This window comes from Anguilla rostrata, chromosome 8, assembly GCF_018555375.3.
Source record: "Anguilla rostrata isolate EN2019 chromosome 8, ASM1855537v3, whole genome shotgun sequence".
NCBI classification, from domain to species: domain Eukaryota; kingdom Metazoa; phylum Chordata; class Actinopteri; order Anguilliformes; family Anguillidae; genus Anguilla; species Anguilla rostrata.
In genome coordinates, this window is record NC_057940.1 from 17,136,896 (window position 1) to 17,153,267 (window position 16,372).

General features: G+C 46.1%; 2 protein-coding genes across 3 annotated transcripts; one reads left to right on the plus strand and one right to left on the minus strand.

Annotated features, from left to right (window-relative positions):
* Positions 1–224: 224 nt before the first annotated feature.
* On the minus strand, positions 225–11,296 carry ralbp1 (ralA binding protein 1). Of its 2 annotated transcripts, none has more exons than XM_064346750.1 (10): positions 11,162–11,296; positions 9,301–9,611; positions 7,433–7,861; positions 6,100–6,449; positions 4,395–4,556; positions 3,806–3,937; positions 3,606–3,716; positions 3,054–3,175; positions 2,685–2,805; positions 225–2,491 (listed from the first exon to the last, which is right to left on the minus strand). In XM_064346750.1, the coding sequence occupies exons 2-10, from the start codon at positions 9,545–9,547 to the stop codon at positions 2,144–2,146; spliced, it is 2,022 nt and encodes a 673-aa protein (XP_064202820.1). In that variant the 5' UTR covers positions 9,548–9,611; positions 11,162–11,296; the 3' UTR covers positions 225–2,143. The 2 variants fall into 2 exon arrangements, with proteins under 2 accessions (XP_064202820.1, XP_064202821.1); XM_064346751.1 differs by lacking the exon at positions 11,162–11,296 and adding an exon at positions 10,586–10,834.
* An 870-nt stretch (positions 11,297–12,166) lies between these two features.
* LOC135260353 (golgin subfamily A member 6-like protein 6) lies at positions 12,167–14,535 on the plus strand. Its single transcript, XM_064345586.1, has 2 exons — positions 12,167–12,706; positions 13,456–14,535. The coding sequence occupies exon 2, from the start codon at positions 13,549–13,551 to the stop codon at positions 14,275–14,277; it is 729 nt and encodes a 242-aa protein (XP_064201656.1). The 5' UTR covers positions 12,167–12,706; positions 13,456–13,548; the 3' UTR covers positions 14,278–14,535.
* The last annotated feature ends 1,837 nt before the right edge of the window (positions 14,536–16,372 follow it).

Below are 16,372 nucleotides of genomic sequence, written 5' to 3' on the forward strand. Positions count from 1 at the left end.
AACCATGCATTATGCATTACTGTGATGAAACACTGAAGGGTATGGCAAGGGTTGTGCATGCGGGTCCATATTATTAGTGAAACAGTGAGCAGGTATGCTTTGATGTTATTTTGGTGTGTGTGTGTTTGGGGTGGGGGGGGGGGGGGGGACAACCCTTTTCAATAGCCACAAGGTGACAGAATCGTTTGTGCAAAATTATAACCAATATTCCGACCATTTGAAAGGAAGTTTAAGAACAACACTTTATTCTTTGCTGCATCATTCGGTCAGTTGACAATGATTAGCTACAAAATATATTGGTATGAAAATAATGAGGCAAGCTTAAGTTGGCCAAGTATAGAGCATTTAAATACAAATTAACAAACAGAATATGCAATTTGACTCAACAAACTTTGATTAGTTTATATTTTGACTGGACAGTGATAGGAGTGAAAATGCAATGAGCACACAAGATTGCTAGTAACCTCTGTTTTTAAATCAGCACAGTTGTAGCATTCAAAGAAAACTGTCAAAATTGAAAGAGAACAAGAGGATCTTGAGGCAATAGGACTGCTGGATGTGCTACTGATGGTTACCCCTTTTACACGCGTGTTGTACATGCATTTACACACAGGACTGCGGCACTTACCAATCACACAGATGTCAAAACAAGGGGAATCCTGGAAAAGGTCAAACACACACACTGTCATGTCTGTTTTTTGAACACAAGCCAATCCATTTTGTTCCATTACTGTAAGAGGAAAGGAACACACCCATGTTTATTTGAAGCACTTCTTGTTTGTCATGGTAGAGCTTAGGGTCGTGTCAAAGTCAATTTTATGAATACTTTTACAAAATACAGGGGACTGGATTCCCCCATACCTTTCAGACTGCCATGTTTGAGCCGTGAGAATTAGTCCCATCATCAAAAATATTGGGTTTGTTACGAGTCAAAGACAAACTAACCTGTGGCACTGCACCCATAATACAAGTCAAAGACAATCTAACCTGTGGCATTCCACCCCTCTTAAAAGTCAAATACAATCCAACCTCTGGCATCCCACCCGTTATTAGTGAAAGACAATCTAGCCTGTGGCATTCCCCCCTCTTATTAGTCAAAGACAATCTAGCCTGTGGCAATCCACCCGTTATGAGTCAAAAGACAATCTAACCGGTCACATTCCAGTCCTGATACAAGTCAAAGACGGTCTAACCTGTGGCATTCCACCCCTGTTGCGAGTCAAAGACAGTCAGACCTGTGTTTAGTCTTCACAGCATGATTTAGTGGCTCTTAATCAGACAAATCTCCATCTGTGTGGGTGAGTCACATTCATCCAGAAAATACCCAATAGTGATGACAGGCCTGTGGTTGAGGGCCAGGGAGCACCTCTGCTGGGGTACTCCTCGGATCCAGACATTCACATTTTCACACTGTAGACCGCTGCGGCTGCATCACACTGAGTTCACTGCAGCTTCGCAGGAGCTGCTCGTTTTATCGTTTAAATAAGTCATTAATCCAGAAGGAATGCATTCAGCAAGAGATTAACGCAGACACTGGGGCAAGGACCAGACGAACAAGGCTACTCCACTACACTGTAGATCAGAGACAAAATGAGAAGCCCACCTAAAGCACTGGAAAACGAGCTGCCATTGCATTAGCGTTAGCAGGCACCAGAGATTCTGTCACAAGGATTTAGATACCATATATCCGCAAGACAAAAGCATCTAAAATACAACCGCATTAGTAAAATATTCATTAATGCAATTACAACGGATGATCAACGGGTGATTCTCCTTTAGTTTCACAAACGGCTTAAAGCAGTAGAAAGGACAGGACAATCACGCTGAACAAACCTACGCTGTGGGACTATCAATACAACAATCACACTTTAAACGTGGGATTATCTTGGGTCTTTGTGGGATTTTCCACTGGCCTGTATTAAGCCCTTCGCTTGGGTGAAACTATGAAGTGTTCCTGGCTTCTCGCCTCTTCCTTTTCTAAAGCCAGCTCTGTCCTTTCCCCGTCTCCCCATCCCTCTCTCTCTCCCTCCCTCCATCCCTCCATCCTTCACAGCAACAGCAGCACAGCACCAGTCCTTCCAGACAGCGCGGTCAGGGTAGGAGCGGGCGTTGGTGAGGATGGCGACGGTGGCCGCGGTGGGGCTCACAGGTTGGTCTCGCGGCGGTCCTTGCTGGGGGACGGTTTGAGGGTCTCTGCGGCGGGTTTTCCGTTGGCAGGGGCGTCCCTGGGGGGCGCGGTGGTGGTTGGGGTGGCGGCGGTGGCGATGGCAGCGGCAGCAGCGAGGGGTGGCTGGGTTGCCGCGGCGACGTGCTTGGCGGGCTCCTCCGGCAGGGCTTCGGGGCTGGGCTGCGGTGGCTGTGGGGGCTGCGCTGGCTGCGCAGACTGCTCCTGCTGCAGCCGCTGGCTCTGGAGCAGACGCAGCTGCACGCGCAGCTCGATGATGGCCTCCTGCTCCTCATGGATGGCCTGGTTCAGGTGTGTGTTCTTATTCTGCGGGAGCACAGCGACGCATCAGGGGGATGTTTCCACACACACACGCGCGCACGCACGCACACACACACACGTGCACACACACACACGTGGAGACACACACAAACGCTGAATTAACCACCTAAGCATATAAAGGGCATACCCACGTGCCATTACTATGGCTTGTGTCCTGTTCTGATCTTTTCACGCTCACCTCTAGCTCCTCGTTCTGCTTCTGAAGGTCCTCCAGGATGATCTGCAACTCCTCCTCATCTTCACTCTCACTCTCACTGTCTGAGGAGTACTCCTCTGTCTCACTCCTCCCCTGCTGGCGACTGCAGGAGCACACACACAAACACACACACACGTGAATTACCCAAAGTTTCGCAGTCATCTCACACTGGAACTCATTCAGCCTCCTACAGCACTGACCTGGTGTTGGAACGTATCAAACACCACAATGTTGATTTATTTTGCTACTGGTTTGTTGAACCACGCAAAGACTCAGTAACATGACTACAGAAGAATAAGCCTAGCAGGAAAACAGCGGGAAAGAGAGGGGGGGAGGGGGAGAGACGAAGACCTCTGGATGTCTGCGATCTCCGCGCGCAGTCGCTCGATCTCCTCCCGCTCCGTGGCGATCTGTCTGCGCAGAACCTGCTCCAGCGAGATGAGCTCCTCCTGTTCTGTTAGGATTTCGTTCTCCTAGGGAGACAGGTCAAGGGTCAGGGGGTCAGGGGTCAACATAGCTCACTACTGAACTGTCCACTAAATAGAGAGGGTGCCTTTCCCTCACACCTACAACAGGTCTGATATGACTGGTGCACAGTGCAATCAGATAACAGCAATCATAAACAAAGAGGAAATGAGCAGGCTCTATGCATACTAGTATTTTACAGCTCTGCAGAACTTCTCTGCAGCATGAGTACTTAGAGTCAGTAAGTGACTCAGCCAGTCAGTCACTCCAAGCAGCTGTTTGCTTCTTTACAGAGCGAGAAAGGGACAAAGAGAAAGAGAGACAGAGAGAGGGAGGGGGAAAGAGAGACAGACAGAGAGACAGATGAAGAGAGAGTGAGGACAGAGGAGAGACATGGACAAGGACAGTAATATTCCCTGGCAGGCAGTGGCACGTCACCTGAGCCAGGAGGATGTTGATGACCTCCTCCTCATTCTCTGTCATCTCCTCTTTGGACACGTCCTCCTTGGAGAGGCTGGCGATCTCCTGAGCGATCTTAGTCTCACACTCCTGTGGCAGAAGGGAGACAGGGCTGTCAGCTGCAGCCCCGGGGGTGGGGGGGTGTTAGTGGGGGGGGGGGTGAGTACGGGGGTGCTCACCTGTCTCTTCGCCTCGCGTAGCTTGCGTTTGAGAGCAGTCAGGATGCGCTGCACCTCCCAGAGACGCTCCTCTTTGGAGAGATCCTTCACCCCCCCCTGCAGGTCTCGGTGCAGGCAGTTCAACAGGAACTCCTATACACACATACGCACAATACCCACACACACACACACACACACACACACGCACACAAACACCCACACCCACATACATACACACACATACACACACACACATGCATGCATGCACGCACGCACACACACACACACACACACACACGCGTGCACACACAAACAAAACAGAACAGAGACTATAATTTGTGTGTGCATGTGTGTGTGTGTGTGTGTGCATGCATGCATCCGCGTGTGTGTGCATGTGTGTATGTGTGTGCGTGGTAAAATGGTAAATGGTAAATGGACTGCATTTATATAGCGCTTTTATCCAAAGCGCTTTACAATTGATGCCTCTCATTCGCCAGAGTGTGTGTGCACATGTGTGTATGTGTGTGCGTGTGTGTGCACATGTGTGTATGTGTGTGTGTGTGTGTGCATGTGTGTGTGTGTAAGACACGCAGAGAGCAGCTGTACACACCTGTCGGCGGATCTCCTCCTTGATGCTCTCCTGTGTCTCAGGGAGCACTGGCATGGCGGCCATGTTGGACCAGCGCAGCGGCCGGATGGCCGGCTTCAGAACCACGTCTCCAAACAGCTCCCGCACGTGGGTGAAGAACACATACAGGACCCTGTTCCCTATCTGCGGGGACAAGGACAACCAAACAGGCAGAGAGGAAACACTGTAATAACAATGCCAGTACATGGAACATCGATACATGCACACATCACAGCCCAACAACCAGAACTCTGCACTGCAATATACAACATAAACAGATGAAATCAAATCATATACTTTACACCAGGATTACACCAAGATCTATATGGACTAGTCTTTTGGAGATTTTCTGAGTAAATAATGGAAATGGGCCACTATCGATATCATCCAAATTCACGAGACACAAAAGAAAACACATCTACATTTATAGGTGAGCTTTATATTATTAATGCAATATTTGCATGCACTTGCACTTATTGTACGTCGCTTCGGATAAAAGCTTCTGCCAACTAAATGTAATGTACATTAACCCCTTCTGTAGTGCCCCCTTTTTTAACACAAACCTGTAAATGACATGCCTAAAATAAAATGGTTACAATTCTTGAACCCCGTTTCAAGCAAGCATTAAGAATAGCAAGAAAATTGTTGGCAAGAAAATAATTGGCCTTGTTTTGGACTAATCAATAAAAAGTGTAGATATATTTTAGAAAAAACATTGGCTGGTCGGTACAGCCCAACAGCCCGGCTTGTTCTTTGTGCGCAGTCTGAAGGGCCTCACTGAGGCTGCTGATGAAAGCAGAGCTACACACCAACTTTCACTCTCCTGTGGGACTGACAGCCTCATTTTAAAAACTGGAGCACGTTCGCAAGGACTTCCATTAACCCAGAGAAATCGACTTCGGCCAGCAATTCATCAAAATATGACAAATGGCCTTATTTTTGCCTGGCACAATGGGATTTGCTGGAAAAGGGAGCTGAATTTGGACAGATCAAGGTTGCTTCGCAAATGAAAGTGAGCTGTTCTTCCATCCTGTACTTGCCAACTCTCTACAGTACACGCAGTTGTAAAGAAAACTGTATTACTGCGAGGGGCTCTACCCTAGCTTAATTTATTATTCATTATTATTATTAAGAGCCCTGGTCTAACAGTACTGTTCATGTGACTAAATGGTTTATCAGCATAGATCTGTGGATTGCAGTAGAAATATATCATGAAAAAAGCAGGAATGCTGGTTCTCTTTAATGTGGAGGAATAGTGGACACAGGTTCAGCCTCTGCTCATTCTAAAAACAAATTTCCTGCTATTAATATCCAGTAAACATTGTTATATATTTACCTACATTTCAAAAAATGGCTCCTGTGTTGCACTCTGGTGTTTAAAATGCCATCAGTAACACAGAGGTTTCTGAAGCCACAAACACAGTGAAGTCTAAAGGACTGGGGCCATGCAGTGCTGAGGACAGAAGAGTGGGTCTCAAAGCACAGCTGCTGTCTCCAGAGGTGGAAAGCCCAGGGGTCAGAAGGTTAAAGTCCTGCCATGTATTTCTTCCACCCATGAACCCAGACAACTGATGTCACACAGTTCAGTTCTACCTCCTGGCTGAAGAATTGCACTAATTAGTAAATCCAGGTGATTGGGGAGGACTCTTACTTTCTGAACCTGGATTTCCCACTGGCGGTCACTAACCTGCACGGTGGGGTTGAGGACGATGGAGATGTTCTGGATGTTCATCTTGGTGTCGGGCTCCCGGCTGATGACGTGGTCCATGTGGGTGATGAGCCAGGAGAGCAGCAGGTGGTTGCAGGGGGGCACCTCGGCCAGGAGCCTCTGGAACTCCTGCACCTTGTCGGCCTCGGTGGGCCGGCTGCAGGCGTCCTCGAAGCGCAGCGCCAGCTCGCGGCCCAGCAGGTTGTCGGGCAGCTCGCGCAGGTACTGCTTCAGCAGGCTGGCCACCGTGTGCGGGTCGTACTCCTCCAGGCACGGGCACTCCTCCCGGTCGTACGCCGCCCGCAGCTCGTCCACCTTCAACTTCATCCCTGCAGGGAGGGCGGGAGGCCAGGGCCCCAAGGCCTTTCATTACACTCACTAAGGCACAGACCTCAGTACAGACTCACAAAGATACAGACCTCAGTATAGACTCACAAAGATACAGACTTCAGTACAGACTCACAAAGATACAGTCTTCACTACAGACTCACAAAGACACAGACCTCAGTACAGACTCAGTTAAGCTAGTCTTCACTACAGACTCACAAAGACACAGACCTCAGTACAGACTCACAAAGACACAGACCTCAGTATAGACTCACAAAGACACAGACCTCAGTACAGACTCACGAAGACACAGACCTCAGTACAGACTCACAAAGACACAGACCTCGGTACAGACTCACAAAGACACAGACCTCAGTACAGACTCAGTTAAGCTAGTCTTCACTACAGACTCACAAAGACACAGATCTCAGTACAGACTCACAAAGATACAGACCTCAGTACAGACTCACGAATACACAGACCTCAGTACAGACTCACAAAGATACAGACCTCAGTACAGACTCACGAAGACACAGACCTCAGTACAGACTCACGAAGACACAGACCTCAGTACAGACTCACAAAGACACAGACCTCAGTACAGACTCAGTTAAGCTAGTCTTCACTACAGACTCACAAAGACACAGATCTCAGTACAGACTCACAAAGACACAGACCTCAGTACAGACTCACAAAGACACAGGCCTCAGTACAGACTCACTAAGATACACACCTCAGTATAGACTCACGAAGACATAGAATTCAGTGCAGACTCACAAAGCTACAGATGTCAGAACAGACCTCACTACAGACTCAAAGCTCATGCTCAGACCAGACCTACAGAACTACAGAAACAGGACAGGACACTTATTGGTCTCCCAGTGACCCACAGAACAGTTTACAAGCACAAGTTAAACAGGTGAGGATACGCGAGCAGAACCTATGTTTTGGAGTCAGAGGAGGTTAAATGGAGGAGGAGGCCCACCTGAGACGCGGTAGATGCCCTCGCACTTCATGCCGTAGCGCTCAATGTAGTCCACGCACTCCCGGAAGATGGCAGGCAGCCGGATGCCATCGTACAGCGAGGTCCTCTTCACCACGTCGACCAGCGGCGCCCCGAAGACGGGACGTGGCGACGGCATCTCCACGACAACCGGCTCCGGCTCCGCAATGGGCTTCTTCTTCTTCTTCTTCTCCTTCCACTGCTTGACCACGTCGGCCGCCGTCAGGTCCTTGGACTTCTTGTCCTTGGTCTTCTCCTCCTTGGGCTTCTCCTTCACCTTGAAGTCCTTCTCCTTCTTCTTGGAGAAGCTGGGCTTCTTGAAGACGTGGATGCCCTTGGAGCGCTTCATCTTGGACGGGCTCTCCGCCTCGTCGGCCGAGCTGTCCTCCTGGAACGCAGCGTAGCCCTCGGCTGGAGGCACACACAAAAGTTTTAGGCAGAGCGGGGCAGAGAGACAGTTTGACTGCTAACCCTCCTTCTCTCTCCTACTCTGTCGCTTAGGAAACGACACGGGGAAGGAATTGAGAAAAGAGGTCAGCATTCAAATATGCACTGTCCCCCGTGCAAACCCGCAGACAGGCTCCTCTGCAACACTTCCCACTTCACACGAACGAACCAGAGACCCCACGATAGCGAGCCGCGGTCCCAGCGACATGAAGCCCGGAGGCAGACCCAGCACCTCAGTCACGCCCTGCCTGGAACAACCCTCCCAGCTTCCCACACTAACAGTGCTGCAGGGACACTCTCTGTGCATCTCTCTTTTACTCTCATCTGGACTGCGCTGCCCTGGAAAAGCTAAATATAGTCACAGAAAAGCCGGAAATTCAACGTTATGGTGGGGGGGAAAAAACACGCTACTCTCTCTTCTGGTGACAGCAACGCAGAAATCTAAACAAGGGACAATGCAGACGACTGCAACGGGGAAAAAAATGAATTGAGATTTTCCACTTTGACGCACAATCTCTGAGGTGTGGGATGGAAGTGGGGTAGCAGGTCAAACAGCTGACATGGCTGAGTCCCGCCCCCCCCACTCTGCATACCGAGGGGGAGGGAACAGGCCACAAACAAAGATACTTTGGTTTTCTTCTCGACAGAGGGCAGGCATAGGGGCTTCTTTGTGTATTGTCTGCTGAAATTTTCAAAAGGTTTTATTTTGTTAAAAAGAATCTTCTTTTACTTTAATCACATATAACACAGTTTTACTGATTTACAGCGTTTTGAAAAAGCCATGGTCAGAGCATTTAGCAGGTGCGCCACCAGTGCAGCGCTCCCATATGAGCAGCCATGGGGGCTCCCTAAGTACCCAAACACAGACACCAACTTACACCTGGTTCATGAAAAGCACTGTTCAATGAATGCTTTTCCTTTGCATTGTTCTAAGCGTGACGCTCTATTTCTCATCATGCTTCGCACCCGCATGTACAACATGCTGGCCATGGCACTAACAATGCCCTCCGACCTGCTGTTACTCTTACAAAAATTACATAGTTGTCATATTTAATTTTTGAAAATTCTCAGATAGGAGCTTGTGTATACTGTATTTTACTTTAAAACTCCTTTTTATTTCTTAATTAAAATGACTGACGGATATTATTACCATTTCTGTTAATAAAAGATTATCATATTTAACTGATATATTTTACATGACAGTGCATTTTGCTTGAACAAGGTTTGCAGCTCCTTATCTGCTATTAAGCCAAGGGGACTTGTTAACCATGAGAACCAGTATGCAGAAAGCTCTGTAGGAACTGCCCTGCTCAAGGTTAACGTTTGCATGTCTATATGGGACTCCAATCATGAAGGCAAGCCACAGTGAATCCACAGAGGCCTATTTCCTATAGCATCCTTACTCCGCTTCTCCTTCTTCTTAAACTTGTTCTTCTTCTTGCTGTGCTCCCTGTCGTCGTCCGAGGCAGCGTCGGGGGGCTCGTGGTGGTGGCCATCGTGGGGGGGCGAGTGCTCGCCTGCGCGGTACAGGCCCGGGAACTTGGTGGGGCTGATCTCCTCAGAGCTGGGCGTGCGGGCCACACTCCCCGGGTGCTCCGCCCGCCGCTGCTCCCCAGGGCTGCTGCTGGGAGGCAGGAAGCACTCCGTCATGGCAACGGCACCCTGCTCTCTGCTCCGGAGGGGGGGGGGGGGTCACATCACCGCTCCATGCCACCTGTAAAGGGTAGATACAATCATTGCCATTATCATGTAGTTCTGTAATATTTAACATAAGGTAAATGAAGGGCTGGGTGTTGTAAACTAAACATCATTATCATGTCTTATTTGGTGAGGTTCACTGACCAATAACCCCCTACTGACAGGAAATCTAATCTTCCACAACATGAGAGCACTACCGGATAAACCAATGAACACTCAGCAGCAGTCAGAAACATTAAGGATCCCTGGTATAGAATAATAATAAGGACCAGCAACTTGAACAAACAACAAGCTTTTCCCTTTCTTTTCTTACCACTGACACGTTGTGGCAATTTTCAGCAACTGCACCATGTTATACCAACAGAACAGACAAGACCGTTTTTCCTTAAAGTAAAATTTAATCAGAAAAGATTTCAAAAACTGCCTCCCCATCTGATTATTGTTAATATTTTAATCTTAACTGGCCTTAAAGATTCAAACTACATTGTTAGGTCAAATGTTATCTGAAATTAAGACATTTCAAAGAGCTAACAGGTGGTAGAGTTGATCTATATACAAATGCCTCGCTCCTCCTGTCTCCAGTTCTGATCCTCTCACTGCCCTGGCCTGGACACGCTCAGTTTGTTGATGGGTTTCAGGATGGACTGTTGTCCAATTTACTATGGAGCTATGGAGCTAAGAACAGTCCAGCAGGCCTGTACTGGTATTCTATAAAGTGAATTTCGTCGGGCCACTGTTCTTATGCCCCTTCCATGGTTTTTAGCAGAAACCATCATTGCAAGTACAGTCCTAAATGTGCCCAATCGCCCAACTCAGATATGGACCTTGGAGCAAAAGTCTGTGCTTGTCATTCTTCTTAGTGTATTAATAATCCATATTAGTTGAAATAATTTATTACAGCTTAATAATATATGTAAGCATGCTAAACAAGCTTGCTGTCTTCTCATTGTTTTGTGGCTAGGTGCCAAGAATACGTTTCGCTGCCTTCACCTTTTCTGAAGTCCGGTAGCTAACTACCATGATAATGTTGATAACAATTTTGTAACACGTCCGATTAACAATGGTGCTTGGTATCTAGCTGTCGCAAACTAGTTTGTTAACGTTAGATAGCTAGCATAGATTGTAGCTAATGTCAGCTAGTTCACGTAGTACCAACGCGAGCTGGTAAGCTTGCACAGTTAGCAAGATAGCAACAAATCCAAGGCCAGCGTCATAGTTACAGTATGAGTTAACGTTAGCTAGCTACATCAACACACATATCTGCCAGCAACCAATGTCGTTACTGAAGTAGAAAAGTAGGAAGCTAAAGATTTCAGCTATCGAGTAGCAGCGTAGTTCCGCTAGGCAGCAGAATCTGATGGGCCCAGCTGTCACGGGGGTATGTTTACTTGCTCGCTGGCATCTACTTTTATAGTAACTTAGATATTGCAGTGGGTTCTCAGCTATCGGAATAAGTAAGAAATATATATTCCGATTTCAACGTTTTAGGAATAAGGGTTTTTTCGTATATTATTCAAAACAAATATTCCCAAAATACAAATCTATAAAATAAATTTCCAAACTAACCTGTTTCAGTGAATTTCAGCTAAGCTTCCTGCTGTTTACGTGAAAACTCAACTGAGCATGCGTGATGATTTTCAGCCGCTTTCTGGTTCTTGTAGTTTCGTGACTCGAGAGAAAACGTGAAACCCGCTCAAGACATCTTCAGGGAAAACTACAGTGTCCATGTCGCTACAACACTGGTACGGTCGGATTAAATAAACAAATAAATAAAATATTCCAAAATATTTAAATATATTTGGTTAGTCACGGCATGTACTTTTTGAATACTACACGCAAGGTGCTTTTAATCATTTCACGCGCTTGTTTCTTCGGCGGCAATTCCTCAATATTTTATGCATTAGTAGACATTAACGACAGTTCTTTGATATTTGTAAACATGTTCTGTTAATGAAACATAACTTAAACTACTTGCTTCTCATTTTGTTCACTTGTACCTAATAGTTTTGACACGTTCTCTGTTCTTTGTTTTTTTATCATATAAATTTCCCCAACATCCCTCCTCCTTTATATTGTTCTCCCAATCTGGAATTCCAAAATATTTCTATTTATATTTGGCCTGTTTCATTGCTGCAACAGCGAAACACCCGAAGAGAGAGCAGAATAGCACTGGAATTCTTGCAGTGACAAGAGACAAGTCAGCTATCACTATTGTTGCATTGTAGGCTTCCAGCTTCAGCTCAGCTGAAAAGTTACATCTTTAGCTGGTACACCAGGTACACTCCAGGTGATCAACTGGATGATGTTGTTAATGCACACAGAGGTGGAAGAGTACCCTGCTACGACCAGTTTAATAACGCAGACAATTTTTTTTACATTAGTCTTTGTCACATACTGGTGACAAACAAGATCGTTGCTCACTTCTTGCTTACATAATAGTTTTTGAGAAGTTTGCTTATGGATGAATTCCATGTAACCCATTTATGAACACCAGGAGGCCAAGCTGAATTTAGCCCATCTTGCCTCATTATGGTATGTCTCAAATAACACTGTGTTTTTACCCTCAGACTGGCGGTTTCGACAGGGAAGGTTTTGGTTCAGCTGGTTACTGCAAATAAAAAAAGACTGTTGCATAACAACTGGCTGCCTGCCTGTCAGAGCTAGCATGGAGAAGCCATGTGACTCTCGCACATCCCGATATATCAGAGAAAGGCCCCTTTGTGGGGCTTTGTGACAGTCCAGCAAAAAGCGGCACAGTGATCGCTTTGTTTCCCTCCAGCTGGGCAGTATGGCCACAGTGACTGAGCAGAACCAGCTGGCCACTTGTGCCCAGCCACGTTCAGCATCTCCACAGAAGGGTGTACGTTTACAGCCATGCAAATGGTTGGCGTCACTTCCTGTGCTCTCTAAAAAGTGGGCTATACTGGCTGGTCTGAACACCGGTGAGACAAACAAGACTTTGTTGTCTTGGAAGTGGTCTCTAAGGCCATTTACATCCTGTTTGTGAACGCATCTGCAAGTGTCCAATGAATAAATGCCTTTGAGCTGGATATGCTTGTACAAGGTTGAATTTGTTTGGTGTAGCCTTGAAGATTAACAAAGAACTACAAGGTAAGGTACTCTTACAGCCATGCTCAAATTCAAGTTGCAACACTTGTGTGAGAAAAGTTGTAGACTACCAAATCTTATGATTCAGTAATGGTCCTGATTGCTTTTTTCCTCTCTGTATATTTAGCAATTTAGCAGTATTGTTTCCAGCAATTTGACAACTATCAGGTTTTTTGTTATTGAAATCGGTATATGAATTAAAATAACATACAAAGTAATAAGCAAATGCATATATTCTTTATAGGTTTGTAAATATACATTTGAAAATAAGCCTCCAAAATTCAGTCATGTATGTTACAATAACCACTATAGCCATATGGTCTCACACATACAAACACTATTTCCAAGGCAACACTAAAATGAACACCATGATGTCACAATGAAAATAAAAAGAAAAAACGTTATTGTTTGAGCCATTCAAAGATGTGATGTCACAATGAGGACAAAAAAGGAAAAATGCTAACGCAAGCCACTATTAATCAGTTACTGCATTTGAAGTAAGCTACTTGTGGTACTGTATTCCCATCAGCGATGAATGGAGAGATCTATAATGGACTGCCTTTTAATTTGTTTTGGTTTAAAGGTACATTCTACTGTCTGCAAAACTATAATAATAATAATAATAATAATAATAATAATATTACATTCATATATTTGGAAGGGAAGAAGACAGTGTCCAAGGAACTGTGTATCCACATTACCACAGGTACACAAACAATGCTTTCTGTGACTCAGACTTCTTTATTTCACAGAGAAAGACAAAAGTGAACATATACAGTGAGGAGGAGGCAAAGAAGTTTGAGGAAAAACACAGAGAGAGGAGGAGAAAGAGGTTGGAGAATTCAATGAAGAAAAGAAGGAAGATAATGACTAGGGAAAGGAGAGAATACGACCAGGGCTGCAAAATGCAGAAGGATGTGTGGACAAAGCAGGAGGAGGTCTTGGAAATGTGGAGGAGAAGAGAGAGGGCAGAGGGGGAGAGGAAGAGAGTTGAGCAGGAGCAAGTCTGGAAGATGGAGAGACGACAGTGTGAGAACAACAGAGGGATGATGGTGAAGGAGAGAGCACATATGAAGGGGGAGAGAAGGAAAGAAAGAGAGAGACTGGAAAAGCAGAAAAAGCAGCTGGAGGAAGAATGGAGGATGGAGAGAGCAATGTGGCAGATGGAGAAACACAGTATGGAGGGGGATAAGAGGAGGAAGATAGAGGAGTGGCAAAGGGAGATGGAGAGCAAGCTGGAAGAGATGAGAGGCAGGGATGAGGAAAAACGACACATGTGGAAAGCAAGAGAGGTGCTGGATAAAAAGAGGAGCGAGTCAGAGGAAGCGTGGGAAAAGCAGAGAGAATTGTGGGAGATGGAGGACGAAATGACGGCGGAGACGAGGAGGAGGGAGAGGGAGAAGATGGAGACCCAGAGGAGACAGCGGGAGGCAGCATGGCGGATAGAGAAAGAGCTGTGGGAGAGGAAGACGGAGTGCATGAGGACGGAGAGGAGGACAGAGAGAGTGGCATGGCAGAAAGAGAGGGAACAGCTGGAGAGGGAGAGGACAGACAGAAGAGAAAAAGTAAATTAAAAGACTGAGGTCAAACGAAAAGTGTATATAAATAGAAAAAGCAAAGAGGTGTATGAAGCAGAAGAGGTCACAGGTCACGGGTTCTACCTTTCAGAAGAAACACAGGCAGGGACATGTTGAACCATGTATTAATTTCAGACATTTTATGTTAATTTCTCTTAATTACGCAATAGGAATGTACAAACAGGGGCCAAAAATGCAGATCAGATTATCAGAAACATCAAGAACTGGGCCTTTATTTGAATAAAATATTTTACTTCATCTGCAAATTCACTGCCTTTTCTTCTTCATCAATGCTTATATTGGCCATAGCCTACCTCATTTGTAGTTTTTTTCACATTCAACATACTGTTGTTTGACTGAGACTTAGGTCTGTCAAGAGATCTAAAGAACATAACTGGAAGTTAGTTCAAAGCAAATCTCCCACAGGCACTCGAAAGCACTTCTTTCCATACAGCCCATGCTATCAATGCATGCGGTAATTTATCGTGTAATGAAGAAAGACAGGCACCCTAGGATACTTCCAGACTCTGACGCAACTCAAAAGTGCTAATCTGTACCTTTTCAGACCCTCCGTTCTCAGACAATCGAAAGAGGTGGATGAATCACTAACAATGTTTTCCTCTAGGGGGCGGTGGTAAAGCATTTTATGAGAGTTCAAGGATTTGTTGATGGTAGCTGTGGTTTAGTGCTTTTTCTTCATAGTGACTCGCAATCACAAAGTTTGTTTATGGCAATAACCACGAGCCCTCAAGTGGCTGTTTTAAATTTTCCATCAGTTTTACAGTTTTTGGTGCTTGCTGGGCTCACTCCTTGCATCAGGATTATAAAGTTTCATTCTCGGTTTAAAAAGAATTTGTGGGAGCATTTAAAGGTACAGAAGAGGATCTACTTACTTCCTAGGAAGCTAAAGTGGTTGATATTTTCAGTAACAGCATTGTATCCTGACCCTCAAATGTTTTCCTGGTTGCTGGTGCAGGTTTTCTGAATGTAGAAGTGTCCTAAGGACTCCAGTGTCATTATGGGACCTGTAGTCCACACCACCAGCTGCTTACTCTACTGTGGGTGGTCCACTGTTGCAACAAACCCATTAATATGATACTATTTACTTACTTAGTCAAAGCCCTTATCAGGGATAACTTTAACACAGCTTAAATTTGACAGATGACATACCGATCCACACTTGGTTGTGCACAGGAACAAGTCAAATTAAACATCTTGTGCAACAGAGCAGCCCCACCTGGGACCTGAACCTATGACCTTCCAGTTAAAGTTCCAATTCCATCACAACTCTCCTGCCTTTTTAACTGTCGGCAAGGGACCCATCCCTGTTTAAACTGAGAAGTTGAGCGTTAGGCCATTGGAGAGTAACTGCATGACATGAGAGGTTTTTGGGAAGACAAACAGGCCTGCTTTTAGCAGGAAGAGCACTCCGCATGAGGGAGCCGTGGCTGGGAGAGCCTTGGCTGGAGGGGGGTGGGAGGGCAGCGATATGGGTGTGTCAGCTGGCTGACCCGTGGTTCACTCCTCCCCTTTGAATCTGCGTTCCACCTCTCCGCAGGCCCTCAACGTGTAAACTAAACCATATGGCTCTGACGTTAACAAGCACAGCCGGCGAGAGAGGGACGGGATACAGCACAGTGGGCTCAGGGCTACAGCAGCCGACTCTGTGGGTGAGTTTTTCATTACAGCTCTTCAGCTGAGGAGAACCACAAAGGCTTCAGAGACCACGGCTGCTCTGACCACCCTTTTAACTGTGTAGTTTAAGAGCTTACTCATAGCGAGCGAGCACGCAATGAACTCTGTTGCAAACACACCCGAGTCTGGATTACAGCAATGGCTTTATTGTGTAGCATTTGGCAGAGCTCAGTGCTAAACAATTACCGTCCTTAATGACACATTTATGCCAACTCACTGGAAAGACTTCCAGGTGTGTTTGTGTGTGTGCGTGTGTTTTTGTACGAGTTTGTTTGTGCGTGCGTGTGTGCGTGTGTGTGTATATATATTCGTGTGTGTTTGCGAGTGTGTTCATGTAGAACACATCCTACAACAAATGCATCTTGATGATGGTACCTCAATTTATACTCACATGCAG

Excerpts from the sequence above, each read along its gene's own strand:
- ralbp1 (XM_064346750.1), bottom strand. The coding sequence starts at position 9,547 with ATGACGGAGTGCTTCCTGCCTCCCAGCAGCAGCCCTGGGGAGCAGCGG. Across the intron at positions 4,557-6,099 it reads TCCTCAACCCCACCGTGCAG|ATAGGGAACAGGGTCCTGTA; the intron begins GTTAGTGACCGC and ends TTGTCCCCGCAG. Across the intron at positions 2,806-3,053 it reads GAGATCGCAGACATCCAGAG|TCGCCAGCAGGGGAGGAGTG; the intron begins GTCTTCGTCTCT and ends GTGCTCCTGCAG.
- LOC135260353 (XM_064345586.1), top strand. The coding sequence starts at position 13,549 with ATGAAGAAAAGAAGGAAGATAATGACTAGGGAAAGGAGAGAATACGAC.